Here is a 23,910-nt window from a genome sequence, read left to right on the forward strand (position 1 = left end):
CCCAGAGCTGTGCGGGCTGTGGCTGCTGGAGAGGATGATGGCAGGGGGACACTGAGGGACACAGGGCACTGAAGGGACACTGAGCATCCCTCTGCCATCATCCTCTCCAGCAGCCACAGCCCGCACAGCTCTGGGAGTCGGGTCGTGACATCACCATTTTATCCAGGAAGTGAAGCCTTGATGCAGTAGTAAGTGCAGGGAAAAAAGCCCTTTATAAGCATTTCCTGTAATAAGAGTATATCGGTGATTTGTATTTACTTCAATAAATATTTTCGCTGGACTTCTCCTTTAATGGGAGACTTTGCTGAAGGGCTATATCTGTTGCTGTCTGTAGTCACCTATAGATGCAGATCATACACATTGTTCTATAGAAGTTACTAATATTGACAAGCAGCAGGTACAGAAAAAATCCCCTGCAGGTACAGGCCACTCAATCTGCTATTCGGGACTAATATGTTGTACATTATTATATATTAAGGGTAAACTATTTAACTCCTGTTTGTATGGAGCCATAGGATTTGCATATGCTTTTAGTTCTGTGTTTAATTCTAGTTATTTTTGTGTTTTTCAGTCTTTGGATTTCTCTATTAAGGAAAATGATACTGCCCTGTGTCAGGACAAGAGAAAGACTGAAGATGACAAAGATGCACTACAGAAAGAGAAGCATGGTGCGTACATATAGCGCCTCCCACTGATGGCATGACACACCTTTCACCCACATGGACTGGAATAGGATCGGGGTTGCAGTGTTGTAGCAGACATTGTCCGTCAGTGTTTTAAGCCATTTCTTATACTTTTTGTACATAAATGAATTTGCCTACTATGCAATGTAGTATTGTTTATTCCACTAAATAAAAGCACATTTACAATGAAGCCCTAGTGTGAATCTCCAATAAGTATCCTGAAGATACTCCTGGAATATGACCAATGTCTAGAACCATTATAGATATTGGAAGACTTCCTCAAGTAGACCTCTATAATGGTGCCATGGTGGAAAAGTGACAAAGACCTAGTTACTTGAATTAAACATTAGATTTAAGAAATAGAAAAAACTAGGGCAAAAGATTTTGGAGAGTAGTAGACCAAGTACTTTCTATATATTACTCTCATCTTTTGATAGATATTGCGCAGGGTTCCATAGATCTCTGAAGAATTGCTTATAAGCTGGTACAAAAAGGAGCAATGTTCTTCTATTCCTGCAGTTAAAGCCTTAAAATCCAGTGGATATTTTTTCTACTGGGTTATTCATCTAGTGCCCTATACCAGTGATGAAGGCTTCTGCCAGTATTAGACAACTGTGCTCACTTTATTTTTTAGCAGTGTGCAATATACTACATGTCTAAGTGAATAGCTTCATGTTCCTTTCCTCATACATTTCTTGCTGATTTGAATGAGACCATCCATCCTTCCCCCAATGAATAACGTTGGTGGAGAGAAAAATTGACCTTCTTGAATTCCAGCTGCCTGTTCATTTTGTTCTTGGGGAGATAAGCCGTTACTAGAGGTGTGTAGCAGCAGCCTCTCTGCTCAGAACACATGCACGCTCTGCCGAGTGTTCATGTACAGGAGGGAGCGAAAGAGGAAGCTGTTGACCAAATGTCCAAGAGATATCTTATGTATTTGGCCCGATGTAGATGGGAAGGAGAAAGATTTCTTGTCATTCATGCGTTTTTTTGTAAATAAAGTACAGTAGAAATATCCGTTGCCCGTCTCTTTGTGAGACCGCCTGCTGCCTCCACCAAAAATATATCAAACATTAAAAAAACAAAACAGTACCATACCTGTCCATAGCTTTAAATGTGGTGTCCCATGATCACATTTTAACAGGACAGGTGATAAGTATTAGATTGCTGTGGGGTCACATCACTACATGCCTATCACTCATGAGAATGGCAGTCCTGTGTTACTGACTAAATCTAAGCTGATTGAGCATGTACGTTACCGATCCTTTCAATCCATATTAGACTAAGCAGATAGCTGAGTACATGGGACCCTCTTCTCAAGATTGGTGGGGGTCCTAGTGGAGAATTCCTCCAGCAATCATAACTGTTTTGTAAATAAGTGAAAAGTGTTAACCCTGGAACAACCCCTATAATTTATACACCAAGGCTCAGCTACAGTACCAAATCCATGGACAGGTGTAGTCAGGGGCGGACACAGACTGCATTGGGCCCCCCCTATAAGCAAACCATGCCACCACATTCCTGGCTGCCCCCCCATCCCCACACACTACCCATCCTGGCTGCCCCATCCCCACAAATAATTCATTACCTTTTCAGCAACTTCATGCACACCTGGGAATACTAAGGCGAAACCACATACAAGTACACTGCCTTTGTAATACAGTTTGCCCATAAGATGTCCATACAGAGCCCACTCCAGGCTCAGGTTCTAGAAAGACCATTGAGCTTTATAGTAGTGGGCCTTATACAGTCCCAACATAGTAAGGGAAAGTATAATTGCTTTAACACCCCCCAGTGGTCCTTCAGGTCATTAGGACTCCCGATGCCACGATTGCCAATGTACGACCACCAGGTGACGTCACTGGTGCGCCGTCCTGAGGCTGGGCAGGAGTGTGGTGCCACTGTGGTCGGTCATGGCTCACATATCCAATGCGGAATGTGGGGCGGCCCGTGGGTGGCAGGACATCTGATCAGACACCTGGTGCATGGGTGGATGGACAATACATATCACCTATGTGGCGGGTCCCTGGGCAGTGGAGGGGTCCACTAGGCTGAGGCTCAGTGTCCGAGTCTGAAGGGGCCCTATGTTGGCCTGAGCCCCTGTGCAGCTGACCCGGCTGCACAATTTATATGTCCGCCACTGGGTGTAGTGCTTTTTTGAAAGAAAGTGGACATATTTTTTAATCTTGGTTAAAACCTGACACAAAAAACTTGACATTTCTGAGACGTGAATAGTTTTGATGAGTATGTGTCTGGATTTTCAGACCCCCTCAGATTGTTAGAGGAAGCTGGGAGAAGTGTGGGGGTATAGGCTGTATTACATAGGCCAAGCTGCTTAGTAAACAAGTTCCAGTCTCATTGATTTGACACTTGGTCACTGACGCTATTATACAGCTTGGTAATGGTGCAGCCAGGGCTGCATGGTAGATAACTAGATTGTGCTGCCCTTTGCTTTAATCAGCCAATTGTTGCAGATCTTGCAAAGTTGCAAATCCCCTATTACACATGCAGTCGATCTTTTTTAAGCAAGTCAGAATTACTCGATCAGAACTTCTTCAGCTAATTGCTGGTGCTATTACACAGGATGATATTGGCTGTTTTCTATGAGACACTTTAAGAAGAATCTGCAAATGTTTAGGTTTTGGTGCCAGTAGAGTCTGTGTGGAGAATTTTACCATTTCCAACAATAAAGAATGGGAAAGTAGCCAATAGCCAAAAGTGACATCTGCCATCCTGACATTTCACATTAGTGACTATGTGGCTAGCAGAATCATTATTAAGAATATATATTGTTGCATCTATTTGCATTTCTTCATATTGATCACTGGAAGTGGGGAATGATTTAGTGGTAAGTGAATAGCAGATCGAATTTGAATCTTTAAAGTGGAAGTGCGGCGCTAAACAATTATTCACTTTATACAACTTTGTAATGTATGTTATGTTAGTGAATGGCCCCCTTCCCCATATTTCCCCCCAGCCACCCTAGACCTGGAAGTGTAGTGCTCTATACTCACCTGATCCATATCGACCCCCGTCCGCCATCTTGTGACAATGATGTCATCTTCCGGCCTCTGCCACGTCATCAACTGCTCAGCCGCAATTGGCCGAGCACAGTTATGCTCAGCCAATCGCGGCTGAGCAGCTAATGACGTGGCAGAGGGGGGCCGGCATGAGGGACGGTCGGAGCAGTTTGGCTGGCCCCCCGAAGATGACATCATTGTTACAAGATTGCGGACGGGGGTCGGCACGAATCAGGTGAGTATAGAGCACTACACTTCCAGGGGGGGGGGGGGGGGAAACATGTGGAAGGGGGCCATTCACTAACATAACATACATTACAAAGTTGTATAACTTTTTAATGTGTGTTATTTAGTGAATAATTGCTTACCGCCGCACTACCCTTTTAAAATACTTAAATTCTATTTTGCTATCTTACAATTTCTTGGTGGTCATTATAGTGTACATGATATCCTTACATTATGTGATAATATATGCTGCAAATATGCATTTTTCAAAGTGTCACTTGGCCTCTTAGGCTAGGTTCACACTGCGTTTTCAGCATCCGTTTAACGGATCCGTTTTTTTTAACGTCCAGAAAAATAGGGTCAGCAACGTTTTTTGGTCCGCCAAAAAAAACGGATCCGTTTTTTTTTTATAATGGAAGTCAATGGAAAAACGGATGCACACAAATGAATCCGTTTTTTGCAATCCGTTTTTCATGCGTTTTTTGCAAAAAACGGATGCGTTAAACGGATGCTGAAAACGCAGTGTGAACCTAGCCTTATCTGTATAGAATATGTGGTCGTATTCCAGTATATTCACAGAGTTCTCCCTTCACTTGACCATTTGAGTTCTGTATCAGTTAAGAAAAATGACTTACAGTATTGTAATTTTCCACATTTTAGCACATTGCCTTTTGTTGTATATAGTAGAGTTATTTCTTTATTTTATTTTTTTATACATTTGTTTCCCAACTATTGCACTTTAGAATTCCCCCACAAATTCTGCTTGTACGTTAAGATCCAGAATGTTTGGCAGCGTTCCCAGTTATTTTCTCAGACAGGTAACTGTAGTAATTTCAAGGACTTTGAGGTATTTGCACACAGTCTTGGTGTAAGGCACTCACAAATCACTTGTGTGGTACTTCTTTGGGCTCTCACATGAAAAAAAAAAATCACAGGTTTGTAAACATTTTGAAGTATATTTGAATCACTGGCACAGAAACAGGGTGTGATGTAGTACACTGTCACATTAATCTTAACCACGAGTTGTCTTGCCATCAATGTATTACTAAATAAGATTCAGTTTTGACTTTTTTCCTCCTATTTTCTATTCACTAAGACTGAAAGGTATGTACAGTAACTTTAGGTCAACCCACGTTTGTAACTTTAAGGGAACCTGTTATCAGTTCTATGCTGCCTAAACCATAGACAGCGAAAAACACTGACAGGTTACATTATTACATTGGTACATGATTTAATCTGAAACGGTGTAGCCTTTCACCGGGGTAATAAGGGAGCCTATCCGTGTTTTATGCTACAAACCGTCTAGGTTACAGGTTTCCTTTAAGGCTGGGTTCACACTGTGTTTTGTGTTTACATTTAACTGTTTTCATTTAATTACTTTAAATTTTGCTGTAGACAAAAGCATAGCAGAGTAATAGTGTATTTTTTATATGTATAGTAGAATATATATAGAATGGAAGAATCCATTTTTAGCGTTTTTATCCTTTGTAGGAGTATATAAAGTATATGTTAAATGTAAACACAAAGGCAGTGTGAACCCAGCCAAGTTACTGTATGCTCCAACTGTCTATGTATTGTCTATAGGGGCTGTGAGACCTAAAGTTGGAAAAATATTGTACATAGAGGTTGGATTTTCTTCTCTTAATACAATTGTTTCCAGCATGATTAGCACCACTACAAGTCTCTCATCTACCAGATGCTAGTACTGTTTAATGGGGAATCAGTCACTGTAACTGTTGATCAAGAGCTGTTGTGGCCAACAATTATTAGCGGGTATGACCAGCTTTGTGAAGCCTTTTACATTCTAATATGTAAGCCAATGGAGATGAACATGACTCCTTAACAGCTGTGCCGCAGGCTATAGAGAGAGAGAGAGGACTTCCTCCTTGCTCCTTCTTGGCTTTGGTATTGAGAAGAGAGAACAGAGGAATCACCCTATTATAGTGCTGTGTTCTCGTGGATGGAGCTTTCCATTCCACAGTGTCCCAGCCTGACACCATTTGCGCCCCATCAGTCTAACCCTTCATTTTCCCACAGGTAGACAACTATACAAACTTACAAACACATGCAATTCATGTAGGCTCATCACCAGTAATATTTATCCTGAATAGAGATGTGCAAAAATAAGATTTGCAATTTGTAAGGCACCAAAATTCTCGTTTGATTCGTGCTAAAAATGTGTACATACCTTCCATGGCATTATTATGTATTTTAGACTTTTTGCTTCTAAGTACAAGGAACATGGTTACCAAAAAATGGTGTGGCTTGGAAAGTGGCACCATGGGCCAAAATTTTGAAGGTTTTGGAAAAAAAAGGATGATCTGTTCTTGTGTTGAAAACAGATCTTGTGCAAAAATCCTCTTAAAGTCATATGGTAAAATGTATAGTAAAATGTTGCTTTCTTTAGAAAACAGTGTCCTCAGGTTGTGTGTGGTATTACAACTTCACTGCAGTCATCATCAGATCACCACAGTAGTTTGAATCATCTGCAGACATGACCATGTTACTCTTTTGCATGCTTTATAATAACATAGTCACCATGAAAATGCAGCCCAATATATCTGCACCAGGTCATAGAGTATATAGATTGATGTATAGTTTTGTGGGGAAAAATTTAGTAAAACTTTTAATTTATTCAATGAAATTTCTGTTGTTTCTAAACTTAGGAGCCTGGTGGGCGGTGCTCATCAGCCTCTACACAGGGATATCTGTCAATAATTGTGTGAGACCGCCTACTGGACTCCTAGGCCCAGAATAAGCAGGAATTTCACTGAATAAATCACAAAGTATACAGAAACCTTTCTTACAGAGCTAAATCAGTCAGTCCAGCTCCAACATTTCCATGGGGTCAGGTTCCTTTTGACTATATTTTTAAATCTGTGTTTGCATTGTCTATGATGCTGCTTTTATTCACCTGTTTGTCACAGGAATTATCATGTCACCTAATTCACGAGTGGTGGTTTTACTAAAGCACCAACCACACAAACCAGTGTTATAGTAGTAACAGTTGGTCATTCCACTTTCATCTCCCACTAGAGGGGTAATATAGCATAAATGTCTAGGCTTCACTCCCTGGTAAACAATCCCCATCAGAGCACATGCACTTTATCAATAACCTGTTCTTACTTGAGTTTTTTTATGCAAGAGTTAAAAGAATAAAGTTGTTTTGTTCGCTTCTGTTTGACAGGAGAGCTGGATGTCAGTGGGAACTCAGCAGTAAGTAATTTTACTTGGCGTGTTTGTGTTGTCGGAGTGCTTAAACTTTATTTTGCAAAACTGGAGAGGCGGCAAAGTATTTCACAGTCTGCCAAGCTAAGACAATAAGCAGTAACGTCACACACCATCGGCTTTATTGGATTGTGTATGACTGATCTGTCAGCAGCTCCTTCTACCTCAGCGCTTGTTTTTAATCAGCTTAATGTACTGTTCATAGAGATTCTAACCTCCAACGTGTTCTGCTGTAGTGTCTATAAGTGTGGAGTAGACATTTTAGACCCAGTTTTATGTCTATGAGCGGGCTATCAGCAAATGTAGGGGTGCGGGTCAGTGTTTGCTCTCTGTTATGTTATACTGAGCATTTCCCCTTAGTAACACCCGCAGATCTGGATCACTGACATGTCCTCTTTTCAGGTTTGCTAATAATGTTGCCTTTTTTTTCTGGGTAAAGGTGTTGACATCCAATATGGCTGCCATCATAACTTCCATATTTCTGCTAAACAAATCTACCATATGGGTGGCAACAACTCTGGCAGATGGACAAGTTGCTGTATCGATGGTCACTTAGCTTTCCCAGAAACTCAGTATATGCATAGAATGGCTGCATAGAATTATCTAGTACATTGGCAGAACAACATATGACAAGGATTTAGGTCTACTGATGGTTTTCTGTCTTCGGGGGAAATGCTCTAACCTTCTTTTTAGTTGCAAGTTCACCTCATTATTAAAATAACAGTGTATTAGTGGCACACCATAGAAAATTATGGAAAAACATGGGAGAAAAGTGTAAATACCCACACCCCATGAGCATAGCAGCCTTTTTTAATGTCCCCAAGATAGCTAATGGGTTTATGGGGTTAATCCAATGATTAGTGTAATACAAAACCGCGATCAGCTGACATGCACAATGTTGGCTGATCGTTGTCTTTCAACAGGCTGAACCGCTAGCAATCAGCTTGACAACGATCTGCTGCCATCGCTCTGCGTAATAGGAGCGGTGCCAGCAGACCGCTGCTATCTCCTATAAGCTGCCTGGGCAATCTGTTGATCGCCCAGGCAGCCCCCCCCCCAGCACCTCCTCGCTTACTGTCGACGTGTGTAATAGTGTTGGCAGCGGGTGAGGAACGAGGAGCAAGCGAGCGCTGACCTGACAGATCAGCACTCGCTTGCTCTCTAGATTGCCCAGTGTAATAGGGGTTTTAGGGTGCCTTCACACATACCGTATCGCTGCGTATTTATCACACAAAACTCGTATGAAACTCGCACAAAAGTAGCTTCGTTTTTGTGGTGTAAAACTCCTGTGAAAATCATGAGAAAATCAAAACTCGCATGTAAAAATCGCGCCAAACACGCATCAAAATCGCACCAAACACGCAGCGAGAATACACATACATTGACTTTATAGCAATCAGTATCACTGTGGATTTATGTGCGAGAAACTTGCAGCAATATATACGCAGTGATACGGTATGTGTGAAGGCACCCTTAAAGTGCATTTAAAATTGTAAATGTAAAATGAAAAAAACATATTTTGTACTCCCGCATAAGGAATTGTTATTAATCCCGCACAGAAAATGTTGTAAACAAACAAAAAAAAAATACTAAGTGCCAGAATTTCAGGTTTTTTTGGACATTTTTTGGTCATTTTGTTGATCAATATTATACATCAGGCCACAAAAAATAAGACCGCAAAAAACTAGCCTGTATATGGCTCTGTAAATGGGAAGATGAAATCAGCTCTTAGAATATGTGGAGGGAAAAAAACAAATGCAAAAATCAAAATTTATTAGGTTCTAAAGGGTTTAAATAAAGTTCACACCCACCTGACTTTTTAGCGAAAAATGTAGATAGTCAACCAAGTGGTATAATCCTCAAACTGATTTATAACTAAAGATATATGGACTAGATATTCATGATACTGTGGGATTTATTTTAAAGTGACACTGTCACCCCCTTTGTGCATTCTGACATCTCTACACAGGTGTAAAGGGTAAATTTAGCAGTTTTCATACCTTATTTTATATCATATGTCATGGTGCTTGTTCAAGTAAAAAGTCATCTTTTATCATCAGCAGATTGTGTTAAGTGGGTGGGGCATCGCGGCATTAGCGCCACTTAGCCCCGCCCCTTGGTGGGGTGTTGTGGGCGGGGCTAGGTGTCGCTAATGACATGAAGCCCCGCCCACTTAACACAATCTGCTGTTGATAAAAGATCACTTTTTACTTGAACAAGCACCATGACGTATGATATAAAATAAGGTATGAAAACTGCTAAATTTACCCTTTGCACCTGTGTAGAGATGTCAGAATGCACAAAGGGGGTGACAGTGTCACTTTAAGGCTATGTTCACACAACGTACAACTACGGCCGCAGTTCTCACCGCAGAACTACGGCCGTAGTTTTGCAGGGTGGAACAAAGCCTATTGATGAATGGGATCCCGTCCGGAGCGTACACACATCGTATGCGCTCCAGCCGGGAGCCCATGCGGGGCCGCAAAAAACTGACATGTCAATGAATTCCGGACGCAGAAAGACCTGTCAGTTCACACAGTGAAGCGAGCGGCTCCGGCCGCTCGCTTCACTGTGTGCTATGGGAAGCTCTGATGCGGGCGCACGCTGATGCGCCCGCATCAGAGTTCCGCGGCCGGACGGATCATCTGGCCGGCACTTAAGTACTGACTGGGATCATCCGGGGCAGAGACCGGCCGTTCCGTGACCCAGCCGGGGTCACGTAACGGCCGGTCTCTAATGGTGTGTGAACATAGCCTAAGTTCTAGAACCAACAGGTAGAATATCAGAGAGGTAATGTGGATAAGGCCAACGACAGGCGTGCTTAACCATCATGAAATTTTAAATAATGTTTTTTTAAAAAAAAAGCTTTAGCGTGTTATTACCCTGTCTTGTTGTAGGAGCAGCCGAAACATCAGAAAAATAGCTGATTTATGTCTTTGATAGGTCTTTCAGCCCGTTCTTAATTCCCCAAGTCGATTTTGTGCTTGGGACCCAGAAGAAGAGCGAAGAAGACAAGAGCGGTGGCAGCAGGAGCAAGAAAGGTTACTTCAGGTATAGGAATAGTTATTATTTATATTTAATACAATAAATTGGTATTCAACCATTAAAGGTAAAAACTATACCCTGTGTTTTTTTTGGTTTGTTTTTTTGCTAATGGCCAACATGTGGCTGCTGCAGCCAATCTGTGGCCTTAGTAGTCATGTGCTACTGGCATCATGGCTCCCATGCAATCACCTTTAAAACTATTTTTACATATGTACTGGATAGATGATCACCTAACAGGTCCCAGCTATTAGAACCCCACCAAGAGGTGTTAAACACTAAAGGGTACACTCACTCTTACGTAGGTGTTAGGGGTGTGTTCTGGGGCCGTGATCTGTACCACAATAAATGCTGGTAGGCCCTAGCGTGGACCACTGTTGTGGCCTGGATCACTATACACCTATGAATAGGTCCTTGCAGACTGTTACAGATGCGCATTCGTATTGCTGTCCATACCTGCAGGTCTGTGACCACAGATAGCGGTATGGCAGTGTGAACCTTGCCTTAGGCTGGAGTATCCCTTTAACAGATGCAGTAGAAGTAATATGACTACTGTTTTACAGCATTACTAGGATAAGTACAAGGGATAAAGGTTGAAAGTCTTAAGATTTTACCAGATTGAAGTCTGACCTGGATTCTTTTTGAGGGATCACACAGATTTTGTCTAGGAATTTTCAGCCGGCATAAATGCAGTAGATGATAATGCTAGGACTGCACTGCGACCACACAAAATACAACATCTCTATCCAACATTCAGTACTCAGTATCGGACAGCCAGACAGCACCAATACTTGTCCCATGTTGTTCATTTATATTGGTGAATATATAAGAAATGTACGTCACATCCGATCATCACAGGATCAGTAATGCAGGAATTCCTTAGCTGACAAAGAATTCACATGGAATTCTGAAACACTAATCTGCACCAAATTATGGCTATATCTGTATCCATGTTTTCCAGGCAGCCCCAGGGCTGCATCCATCTTCTCCAGCCACCAGGAGTCAAATGCCGAGTGTTGGGGCTTTTGGGTACCCGAACTTACTCTAGTTTCGCTCATCAGTTTATATCCCTGTGTTTCCAGTTCTCTTTGCTGATGGGAACAATTTTACTCCTGGGTTCATAATAGTTTTAAAGGAAAGGGAACAGCCAGAAAATTTTAATGAATTACTAAGTAGACCTATGAAATATATATTGAATCGCCAGTCCCTGTTATGTTACCTACTGTATATTTGTCTCAATTCACAATAGGAAAGGTATCAAAAAGAACAAGAGAAATTAAAAGAAGAGTGGGAGAAGGCTCAGAAGGAGGTGGAAGAGGAGGAGCGGAAATATTACGAGGAGGTATTTCTATGTAGTCTTTTTGTTTCTCACTTCAGCTCTCCTGGCCTGTTTAAAAATGAATTATTAGGAAATAATAATCCTGGAACATCTTTGTTGTGCTGTTCCTTGTTATTCCTTCAGGAAGTGTATGAATATATTGACAACTGGGTGTTAAAGATTTGAGGTGGATTCCTATGCAGTATTACACTCCAATCAGATCTAAGCGTCCTATGGTCAGTAGAGACACACCCCTTTGACATGTGGGAAAAATTAAACCCAGTTTTTTATTTAAAGGGGAACATATATTAAGACTGGTGTACTCGTACCCCATTTGCCCGGCGAGATTTGCTAAGAGGCCCACACCTCTTAGTAAATCTAGTAGGACCTGCGCCTGTTGCAGGGCTTGGGCAGCAATCTATAACTGCCCTGAAGCAGGTGTGGATTTCTGCATGGTTTATGCCTTTGGTTTAAACCATAATACATTAGGGGTGTCCATTTAATGAATGTGCCCTATAGTGTACCTAAACTTTCACACAACTTCTGACAACCCACCACCCGGACCCCCACCAATCACAACTTCTCACATGTCCATCTGGCTTGTAAGAATTTTGTGAAAGTTTAGGTGCACTTCCCATGAGGCAGAGGTATAGGAAACTACATCCCAGGATTGTTATTTGTACAGCTGCATTAGAAGACATAAGGTAGACAGTGCCACCATTAAACAGAACAGGCCGGACAGTTAATTTACAGAACATACACATTTCTTGCTGGGAATAATCCGCATTAGTTATCAGTCTGCCTGAAAAGCTGTAATGATCAACAATGTGTGTGCCTCTAGGAAAGGAAGATCATAGAAGACACCGTGTTGCCATTGACCGTGTCACCAGTCAGCAGTGTCCATCAAAGTTTATCTGAAACAAATGGGACTTCAGGCTCCAACCACAGTGAGCCAGGACCAGGGGTGATGGCAGAGGTATGTTCTTTCTCCAGGTATACAGCCATATAGTCATGGCAAACCTTACGGCTCAGATTATAATATTGATGGCCTATCATGTATAACCCTCCTTTTGCCACCAATGGCTGTGTCAGGAAGTACAAGATTAGCTATATGTAACTGTGTCAGGACCATGGCTTGTGCAGCCCTGCTGTTCCTGACACAGCCATTGGTGCAGCTCATTTACAAAGCCTATACATGTCTGGAGCATTTTGTGGGCAGGTCTTTAGGAATGATCGCTGGATCGTTCATGTGTCCATTTACTGCCATCAGTCATCAGCTGCACATTTTCTATTACATGGGAATTGCATGGTCAACAACTGATGATTTTTTGACTTGTCAAAATTGTGACTTTTGACTTGATCGGCTAAAGAAGTTGTTGCTGGCCCTGTCACACAGGGTGATATGGCTCTGCTTAGCCGATATTTGCTCTACGTTGTAGGGCCCTAAGACAATAAAGGCTCCAGTTCCCCTGATAGGTCATGTTGGGGGAGAGAGGGATCAGGCATATTATGCAACCCACTGTCCAACCATTTTTTCTCATAGCAGCAACTTACTATCCCTCACTTTATTTACAATGTATAGAGGAATTGGTTGAGATAGCTGGCACATATGTATTAATACCTTTAAACATGAAAAACTAATGAAATATCATGTATTTTTTCAGCCCTGCAAACAAGATGGAAATCATCTAATGGACACTTCACACTCAGCTGCAAATAAAGTGCAAACCCAGTTCTTGACTAGACATGGAGCCACTCACAAAGCAGTCGAGGATCAGACAAAAAGGAACAGGTATATTTTCAACAAAGGTTTATGGGTAGAAGATGGAGGGAGGGAGGGAAGGGCAGGTATTCTGTGTGTGAGATGTCCATACACCTTCAAAAGCTGAATGTTCTTTCAGGATCTGTTCAGATCCTTCCATACACATGCAAGATCACATCTTCTGAATGGAGAAGGGCAAGTTTATAAACTACTGCCATGCTCCCCTGGAGGCTTGTCTCAATTTTACCTTCACTTGGAGAGGCAGAGTGCGGAGGCCTCCATACACATTAGATGGCTGGTCACTAGGGACGAGCGAACTTTTGAAAAGTTCGGTTCGGTTACATCCGGCGAACTTTCGTGAAGTTCGGATTTGATGAACTGAACCTAAAAGGAACCTTGCTATAACGGCTGAATAATTGCAGCTACAATAGTAGGAGTGTGATAGGGTATAGTTTCGTGTAGTTGTAGTTGCTATTACAATGAAAAAAGTGGAAAACAATCAAAAAGTGCAAAAATAGTGAAAAAAAAATTAGCCAAGGTGTAAGTGATTACACGGGACATAGGACACAAAGTTCCTTGGGCCCAGTAGGGTGGAAAACAGACATTTGACAGTGGAACCAGCAGCAGTAATAGTAATTTATTGGACCCAGTGTGGAGGAGGGGGAGGAGGAGGAGGCAGTAGCACTTGATTGCAAACAGCCCAGTATGGTTGAAAAGAAACTATTGGAGGAGGCGGCACCAATTGATTGCACCAAGCCCAGTATGATTGGGAACAGACTATTTGAGGAGGATGAGGCAGTACCTTATTGCACCCAGGCCAGTATGATTGCGAACAGACTATTCATGGAAGAGAATGGTTAGTTACTGCACTTTCCAGAATACGGACGAGTGGGATGATGTCCTTGATGCCTGCTCAGAGTCGCGTCCTCAAAAGGGATCAACAATTGGCACGACATGTTCGAAGAAACCTGTGCACTATGAGGTTTATCACATGTGCCATACAAAGTGTATGACGCAGCCCTCCCTGCTGCACTGCAGAGAAAAGGTGGGCTACAACACTTCCCACCGTTAGTTGACCTTGGGACAGCCATTCATATACCTCCTTCTCCTCCCTGATGGTCCGGAGGAGCTCCTGCCCACTGTGGCTTCTTTCACCCAGGCTCACAAAATGGAGGACAGCCTGAGAGCGCCGGGCCTGACATCGTTGGTAAGACACCGGGGGCAGGTTGGACTGCAGTCAAAGCGGTGGATGGTTGCAAGCTGGTGGAGGCAGAACTTGTGCAGAACTGGCCCCCTAAAGCACCGGGGAAGTGATTGGGCTAACTTTCTGGTGGTCTTCTGGGGGAATGTTGACCCAATGGGCAGTAACAGACATGTACTGCCCTTGCCCATAATTAAAGGACCAGACATCAGCACTGGAGTGCACGGTCTTGGACACCAAGATACCCAATGAATCGCCAACATTTGTCTACACAACTGTGCAGTGATGGGACAGACGATGAGACAGCTGATGGGACTTTTTTTTTTGGCCTTTTTTTGTTTCTGGGACAGTGATGGGACTTTTTTTTTGGGACTTTTTGTTGTTGTGGCTAAACGGGGTTCTTCTATTTTTTTAACCTGATTATAAAGATATGAACTGATTTTCCCTTAATAAATTCGATAAGCTTGAACACTGAAGTTGCTTTCATGTGTCTTGGTTAATACTCACAGACAGCTGTCCCATTACATTTTTGATTAGGCAGCACCCAGGTATATCTGAGGAGACTAATTGAAGGTCTTACACTAACAGGGGTGATGTCACACTATACAAGTGATTCTAGGACAGGCATGTCCAAAGTCCGTCCGGGGGGCCATTTGCGGCCCGCGTTCCGAACTTTTACGGCCCCCCAGGTATCCAGCTTGCTATTATCTGCCTGTGTTATAAAGCATATAGCATGTAGCATGTAAAATGGTCGGCCCTCGCACATGTTCACTTCATCAAATTTGGCACTCTTCAAAAAAAGTTTGGACATGCCTGTTCTAGGAGTAATAATCCCTTGTATCCTGGTCTAACGGTTCGGTTCGCTCATCCCTACTGGTCACCTAGGTCACCTATGGTCAAAATCGGCCAGCTTTTCTGTAATCTGTTTAAGGGTTTAAAATAGACCAGTCAGCAGGAAAACAGGGGTGGAAATAAACCTATGGCTAGTTAGGGCTGGTCATCAGTATTCCAGGTTTGAGATATAAGACTTTTTGTTAATATGTAAATGAGGCTCAAAAGCCCAGGGGATGTTCCCAGCATAGTAAGAGCCCAGGTCCATGGGCTAGATTTACCTGGGCTCTTGCTGTGCTGGGGGACACCCTCTGGGTTTTTGAGCCTCATTTACATATAAGGTTTAAAAGGCCATAGAAATGGTGATATCTCAGTGCTGGAATGGATTATGGAGATTAAAAAAAAAAGGTATGTCAAAAATCATGATTGCTAGTCCATTCTAGTCAACACCCCTGTTTTATTGCTGACAGGTCTGCTTTAAGGCTTTGTGCACACTGTTGTGTCACAGTTTCATGTTGTACAGATTTATAATACAGCCCCTATAGACTGTTATTGGTCCATACTGTATCTTCCTGTTCAAGTTTTATATAGACGTCAAGTACTTATAAGCTGCTGTATGCCCTACAGGAAGTGGAGTATTCTTTCCAGTGCTATTTGCTGCCACCTCTGTCTGTGTGATGAACTGCCAAAAGCAGTAACAAATCCCCGTAGAAAACCTCACCTGCTCTGGACAGTTTCTGTCATGGACAGCAGTGGCAACAGAGAGCACTGTGTCAGACTGGAAAGAATATACCACTTCCTGCAGGACAGAGTTTTTCTGCAGATTTTTTTTTTAAATAGAAGTAATTTACAAATCTGTAAAATTTTCTAACTTATTTTCCCTGGAATACCCCTTTAATATTGACTGGAGAGATTAGGAATGCTGTCCTATACATTTTCTGCATTCAGTCACCCATTGTGGTAATGATATAGGGTTCCCACATAAAATATTCAGAATACATTTTTATGCATTTTGTAGCATATTAGTTTGTGTTCAGAATTGGTGTTTCTATTAATAACATTTCCTTTCTGCCATTCTAAGCAGTACTGATACAGAAGAGTACAAGTCTACATCAGTAAAGGAAATGGACCAAAAGCCTGCACAGCAGCACAATGCTTCTACCAAACTTCACCTTCAGTTAGGTAAGCTGTGTCCCCCTCTAATTTTTTTTTTCAGTGGCATAATTTACAAGCAGCATGTTATGCAAACTTATGTACATTGACTCAGGCTGGGTTCACACCACGTATATTATTTCAGTCAGTATTGTGGTCCTCATATTGCAACCAAAACCAGGAGTGGATTAAAAACACAGAAAGGATCTGTTCACACAATGATGAAATTGAGTGGATGGCCGCCATATAACAGTAAATAACGGCCATTATTTCAATACAACAGCCGTTGTTTTAAAATAACAGCAAATATTTGCCATTAAATGGCGGCCATCCACTCAATTTCAACATTGTGTGAACAGATCCTTTCTGTGTTTTTAATCCACTCCTGGTTTTGGTTGCAATATGAGGACCACAATACTGACTGAAATATACGTAGTGTGAACCCAGCCAAAAGTGTCACTGTTGTTTTGCACTCTAAGTATATGCCCTGGGTGTTATTGCCATAGTCTTTGAGAAAGTTGCGTTGGCAACGAAACATGTCAGACACAGGGCTGTTTTAATACTTTTCACACTGCCGTATAGGATGACACTGCTACTGACAATACGGGGGGCTAGCTAGCTGAGCGTAACGCGTTAAATCGCTCAAGGGTCGAGATAGGTCAACCCAGTCACAGTGTCATCCTGCCAATATACATCATAGGATAGGAGGCATCTAAACCCACAGGGGTGTCTTGCTTTATCCCCTCTGGGTTAAGTAAATCGTTTGTGGTGACTCAGATGTGAGTACTAACCGTTCATTGATGTACTCCTATTCCTTATTTGTATTCCTTATTATCGAGTATATGGGCAGATCGTGAAAAGCCTTTTAATTCACTGTTCACATTTTGCGTTTTTGCTGTCTTTCAATTTCATAGATTTTTTATATTTATTTAATAAAAGTTATATTTTAACCAATAGGCAATATAGGTGTTTATGGGGTCTATCGCCCCAGTAGATTACTAGTTAATGATACCTCCTATTGGACTTAGGATCCAGTTATCCATTACTGGGTGTTATTGCTGACACTTTCTTTTTTTACATTTTGAATATAGCTGCTGTCCTATAAGGTGAACCTGAAATAATTATTATTACATTGGTTTATGTAATCCAGTCTCACTTACCAGCATTGACAGTTCAGCTTTCAAGGGTTTTCAGTAACAAATGTATTTTTATTCCATCTATTAGAGTTAATAGTGACTGATGAGATGTCTGTGACTAAATATGGCAGTATTTCTTGCACTTGGTTTTGTTCTTTCCTTTTTACAATAACATTGTTTTCACGCTTTATATTTGGTAGGGCTGACCCCCGAAACACATGTATCTGAGGATGTTAATAACTGTGTGGGTAATAATAGTGTCCAGCAGAGGACGCCCTGCTTTGAGTCAAAAGGGTGAGTCTTTGGTTTATTATGTTAGGACCAATTGTTACGTATTATAGCATGTTTTTATATTTTTTAATAATGGTAATAAAGTGAGGGAAACTTTATATTTATGGCAGAATGTTTGTTCTGGTCATATCCCTTCAGGTACTGTATTCCTAATGGCATTACTGTATGTCAAAGAGAAGAATATAGCAGGCATCATTGGTCATGTATATCAATGGTCATGTAACAGCTCTAGGCTATCACATGTATAAACCATCGCCCTAATCCAGAAACCATGCCACTTCTCTCCATGGACTGTCCCTGGGATTTTTTTCTATTTACATACAACCCCTTTAATATGACAACATGTTATAACTTTTTGCTCATGTCACCTGTTTAAGAGCTGTTGTGTTGTGCTATACACATTAATGGAATTTATCACTACATAGCACCACTTCTGTTACCCAGCATCAGTATGATGACTATTATGTGTCTCTTGGAAAGCAGATTTATCTCCCAGGACAGCCCCAGGGATATTGGCTACTCCTCGCCATCTCCAACCTCTCCAGGCCAGTCACTCAACAGGTACTAAAGGACAATTGTATTAGAATGTGGTTTTCCATTAATAATGTGCAGGATTCTGTTGTCTAAGTCATTTGCTGTTTTTCAGATCTGTGAGTGGAAAGAAATTGTGTTCTACATGTGGACTTCCTCTTGGCAAGGGGGCGGCCATGATAATCGAAACACTCAGTCTGTATTTTCACATCCAGTGCTTCAAGGTTTGTGGTTTTCTTTTGTGATTAATAAAGTGATAAAACTTTGAGACTCCCTTTTCAATGCTCTTTGTATGCATTTGCCCTTGGAATCCATACTAATCACGTCATACAACTGGCTCCATGGTAGTGATTATCACTAAGACCATTGACTCCATCCATATGGATAACATGTTGTCTGACACTGTTTATAGTGGTCGTTGTGGGTCGAAGAGAGTAGTGTACACAGGGGTCGCATTGTGAATCTGTTGTTTGGAGTCCGAAATAAACCTAGGGCTGCTTCTTGAATAGTATATTTCTATGTATGTATGCTTCATAGAGAACTGATGCTTTTGTCTTTAGAAAATATACCATTCAGGCAGTATTTCTCTCAAATTTAACGGTTCCTTGCTGCAAGCACTAATAGAATGTTAATCTCTATGAATCCGCCAAGTTGTAAAATCAGGGTTGCTGTACCTGGCTTACACCTTTTGGGAGACTGTCAGTAACCCTGTTTTCCTTATTTTTAGTGTGGACTCTGTAAGGGACAGCTTGGTGGTGCAACTACTGGAACAGACGTCAGGATCCGCAATGGCCTGTTAAACTGCAATGAGTGTTACGCAAGATCCAGGAGTGAGTTTCCTATTTTCTTTTCTTTTAGAAGACCTTTCTTTATACCTACTTAGCTAAAATATTTCTTTCATCTTAACATTATCCTAAATACATGCTGTCCTGCCATTGCTAACCTACTGACATGGGTGGACAGGTCATTACCCACTGAAAGATCAGCACAATCCTTCCTTGTAGGTGTTTGGACCATATTGGGTGAGTTGATCTCGGTAATCGGTGCTCATTTTACAGAAACTTCAGAAGACCAATCAGTTTGCGTTCGGGTCGTACAAATAACCACTGTATCGCTTGTCCGGCCCTTTTCCAAAATCAGCTCATGGCCACGTATTACCTGTTATATTGGGGAGGTGTGTGGCCGATGATTTCTTTAGCGGGTCAGGACAAGCTGATCAGCCAGTGATCGTCAGCTGCTTTTTGGCCCTGTTTGGCTGATAATCACCCCACATAATAGAGCCTTCACTATTCTCATGTTCATTTTCTATATTCTGAAAAATATATATTCCTATTAAAGTGAATGCCCACCACTTAACACCATGTCATTCTGTACTGATTTTATCCTAGTTAGAGCTCAATTTTTTGCCTAATAAAAAAAATTCCACGTTCCTTCCATTAAAATTAGTGGCAATCCTATTGGTGAGATTTCCTCTGATATTCTGTTTATAGGGCAAAAAAACATGTTGTAGGAAGTTAGTAATGAATTCTACCCATCGTTATTTCTTCCAGCGGCGGGTCATCCTACCCCATTGTGATTCCAGCATTTGCCATGAAGACCTTCCGTAAAGAAGAGCTTACACTCTCCCATGAAGGCGGACTTCAGACAATCACTTTTACCTGCAGCGATCCTGACGCTCATCTCATGTCAAGAAGGAAGAACTGTGTGTGGTGCTTGCTAGTATACTACATGATTTGCTTAACATATGCAGATGGTCATTTGCAAAACAAATCCAGTAGATTTAAACCTAACAAACACCACAAAAGAGCATTGTGTATTTGCCAAGAAGGGTTCAGTCAGGCCCTGGTTTACAAATAGCCTGCACGCGGGGGTGGCAAGACTTTGATAAGTAACACACCCTGGAGGTGCCTCTTAATTCTACATATGGTGCAACTGATTGTATATCTACACATAGGGCTACATTGTACACACATGTTACATCACATGTAACCAGAGAACACCTCTATCCTTACACACATGATATTAATGATTGTGGTGTTGTGACATACTGAGACACTACTTAGACCTGTGACGTGGAGGCTCCAGGTCCCACTTACTGGTGTCCAGTGGTTTGCACCTTTATTGCTTTTGGGCTGATGAAGCGCTAAGTTTAAGATTCCTATTAGGTAACACCGACTGTACCATGAGTCTTACATACAAGGAAGATATATGCTCTAATCTTGGGTCACTTGATACAATCCTTCCAGCATTTGAGAACAATAGTGATGTATCTGTGTGAAACTTTGCAGACAGCTGATAGATATGAATGTTATTGGGTATAGACATTTTAGCACAATAAAAGGACTTTGCTGTTTTGGTCTCTATAGAAGTTCTCATCATAGAATGTAACCACAGTTGGAATGTGTTGAATGCATATACTAGTGTGACTGATGCCTTATCATATGTGCATACCACTTAATGTCCTACTTTGTGCATTACATGTAGGTAATCTAGGAATACTCAGCTACATTTATTCACTGTGGCACTAGGTGGTGCTATGACACCGAAAATAGTGCTAGGGGTCATGGGTGTGTTGTCCAGTATGTATTGAGGTATTGACTGATTTAGACAATTTGTGTTTACACTGAGCGTTGGGTTTGGCACTGCCGGTTGGATTTTACATCTATAGTGTCGCCAGGCTTTACGTGCCACTCAAATGTACAGGGCAGGCCTGGTCACTCAACTAATGTGCACTATGAACGATATGGCTGACTAGGGATGAGACAGCCAATATAGCTATGGCCGTGTCAGTAAAGTTTAGTAGATGAAAGAGACAGAACCATATTTTGTATTGTGAAATGTGGTCTTTCAGTGTCTGGTAACCCAAATGCTCAGAATTTGCAGTGTCAGCTTGACCTTTACATTGTGAAGGAATTACATATTATTGGAAGCTTGTGAATGTTGTTGAGCCATTTGGAGAGGCAGAAGGCTGGCTGAGTAACAGCTATACCAGCACATGGCACCCTAAGAAGGGGCTATTGGATGCCCCACCATAAAAACAATGGTGCCCTATTAGTGTGTAATGGACTGTATGTCCTGTCTATGTTTGTAAGAGAATAGAATGCATATCTGCTGTTGCATAAGCAATAATAGGTCTTCTTGAGCTTATAGCAACTATTTATTTTAGCACTAGCACTGATTATTTTGCATGTCGTCTATAAATAGGTTCTTTACCATGTGTTCACCATGTACGGCTTTGATACATCTCCAGCACTTGCTATATATTGCGACATACAAATGGTGCCTTAAAATGCAAAACTGTTGCATGTTCCTGCAGGTGCAACAGATGCAATACAGCTACATTATTAAGCAAGGTGAGGGAGACAGGATGGGGTCTGTGCTTATCATAGAGCTGTAGCTTGAATTATAAAGGAAAATATATGGTATTTAAAAAAAAAAAAAAAAAGTTTTGAGTTTGTTTTTATTATTTTTCCGATGTGTTTTGCATGGATCTGTTTTTTTTTTCCATAACTAATGTTTACACTTTGCATGGTGTCTGTAGACTCTATAGCTTCCTGCATTGCACAAAAAGCGCCCATTGTTTTATAACCAGGATTGTGTTCTGTGTTGGAGCGATAGTTTAAGCTATACATATGGGTTTCTGCTTCAGCGATCATCAGTGCTTTTATCCGGGATGGGGTTTACTATTTATCTGCATTACAACACATGGGGCAGTATGTACATAACAGCAGAAATCCATGCTTTACTGAAGCCTCACCAGCACACTGTAAGCATTCGGTATTCTATGGTCCCTTTACCAGCTACTTTAATACATTGGTATGTGTGTATTACATCACAGTCTCTTTCAGACGCAACTTGGATGAATGGGCTGTACAGTTGAATCGTAAGGGTTGACTCAAAATTCACTTATGGAATATACTCATTGCAACATGGTATTATTGCAGTGCTCCAGGAAGCTACATATAGAGTTATTTGGTAGGGTCCACCACTGTACAGCTGCTTTAAGCCCCTGTTTACACCTGTGACATGGAGACAACAAGGCACTGCAACAATACATAGCCAAAAATAATTTTTTAACCATCATTTTTTTGCTATTCAAGAGAAAAAAAAACACCAATGTGTCCCCGCCATGTGACAGTACAGGTAAAACCAGTCTACGGTAACTGGCTAACCCCACCAAACAGCCTCCATATCTAAGCTTTCTATTCCTTTGTATTATTCAGCTTGAGGCATCAGACCTTCACACCTGAATTTTCTGGTTGTGATTAAAGCTGGACTTTAAGGTAGATTACAGTTTCATGTTTCCAGCATCCTCCGAACTTCTTATAAATAGTCATTTACTGTCAGGCGTACCAAATACGGGGTTAGTGTGTGACTACATTGTATATTTTGCTAACAAAGTGTATTGTGTGCAATCTGCTGCTACTTGTGGCAGTGATACAAAATCTTTGACTTTCTGTACTTCTGGTGTTGCTGAGTACTAACCTTGTCAGTACTATTGGAAATGTATTTTTGGTGATGTTATTTTTTTTTTTTAATATTTTTTTTTTTATATTTACAACACACTGATGGACTTCACTGATAGAACAGGCCTACTCTCACTACATCATAACACGCCATGCTTAGTGGTTACCGAGAACATCGGCTAGCCACCGTGTCTGTGTTAATTCTGTCTATTGTGACGTTATACTGGTTTGGTGCATATTGCCTTAACTGAGGAAAAATGTTGTGTCGGTTCCTATGTCCTATCTGGTTCATATAACACTAGAGAGTTGGAAAATAGATCAGTAAAAAAAAATAAAACAAAAACATGCAACAGCTTTTATAGTACATGTATGTTTATAAATAAAACATTGGACAACATTTAGACTCCGGGGTTTTTTTTTGTAACAGGATATGTAATGTAATGCTATTGTATACATCCAAACACATGAAGCTGCAGAAACCTCACCTGGCTGACCTAATAAGCAGGTAATCGAAAGCTAGTTTGCAATTTGCATTCATTATTTTTAAGTTATCATGCTTTTATCCAGGTCCAGTCTCCTGAAGGCAGTGACTAAACACAGGAAAACCAGTAGAGAATGTGACGGCTTATTGTGTCCACCAATTACAGCGTTCAGATAATGGGACTTCCTGTGTTTAGTCCCCTTTTTTTTAAAGAGACTAAACACAGGAATTGCCATGTTTCCCATAATAACTATAAAAAAAAAACCAAAATGAATGTAAATTTCATACCTGCTTTATATCACATCTACTGTTGATTTAGATTTAGAAAATTATAACAGGTACACTTTAAACCTTTTCAAGGTATACAGGTCCACTGCAAAATTTAAACCTCTGTAAAATGTGCAATATTTTTTTTATTCTTTAAGGTTCTGGTGCTGAAAAATTGATAACCTAACCTTAGGACAGTCTATCAATATTTGCTTATTGAACGTTCCACTCCTAATACCTCCTTAGTGGATTGAAGGTGCCACAGTGCTCTTTCTC

General features: G+C 41.2%; 1 protein-coding gene across 6 annotated transcripts in view; it reads left to right on the top strand.

Moving 5' to 3' along the window:
• The window catches only part of LIMCH1 (LIM and calponin homology domains 1), a 206,224-nt gene extending 182,941 nt beyond the window's left edge, over positions 1-23,283 (top strand). For 4 of the 6 annotated variants that reach the window (XM_069977568.1, XM_069977571.1, XM_069977570.1 and 1 more), the window contains 13 exons: positions 572-668; positions 4,672-4,746; positions 7,116-7,144; positions 10,100-10,207; positions 11,448-11,540; positions 12,358-12,492; positions 13,181-13,308; positions 16,392-16,492; positions 17,799-17,892; positions 18,373-18,450; positions 18,536-18,644; positions 19,148-19,250; positions 19,971-23,283. In XM_069977568.1, the coding sequence (XP_069833669.1) occupies positions 572-668; positions 4,672-4,746; positions 7,116-7,144; positions 10,100-10,207; positions 11,448-11,540; positions 12,358-12,492; positions 13,181-13,308; positions 16,392-16,492; positions 17,799-17,892; positions 18,373-18,450; positions 18,536-18,644; positions 19,148-19,250; positions 19,971-19,996 (1,176 nt within the window). In that variant the 3' untranslated portion in view covers positions 19,997-23,283. The remainder of the gene's footprint in view (positions 1-571; positions 669-4,671; positions 4,747-7,115; positions 7,145-10,099; positions 10,208-11,447; positions 11,541-12,357; positions 12,493-13,180; positions 13,309-16,391; positions 16,493-17,798; positions 17,893-18,372; positions 18,451-18,535; positions 18,645-19,147; positions 19,251-19,970) is intronic. The other 2 variants (XM_069977569.1, XM_069977572.1) reach the window with 2 other exon arrangements.
• The last annotated feature ends 627 nt before the right edge of the window (positions 23,284-23,910 follow it).

Source organism: Dendropsophus ebraccatus, chromosome 7 (assembly GCF_027789765.1).
Source record: "Dendropsophus ebraccatus isolate aDenEbr1 chromosome 7, aDenEbr1.pat, whole genome shotgun sequence".
In the NCBI taxonomy this organism is placed as follows: Eukaryota; Metazoa; Chordata; class Amphibia; order Anura; family Hylidae; genus Dendropsophus; species Dendropsophus ebraccatus.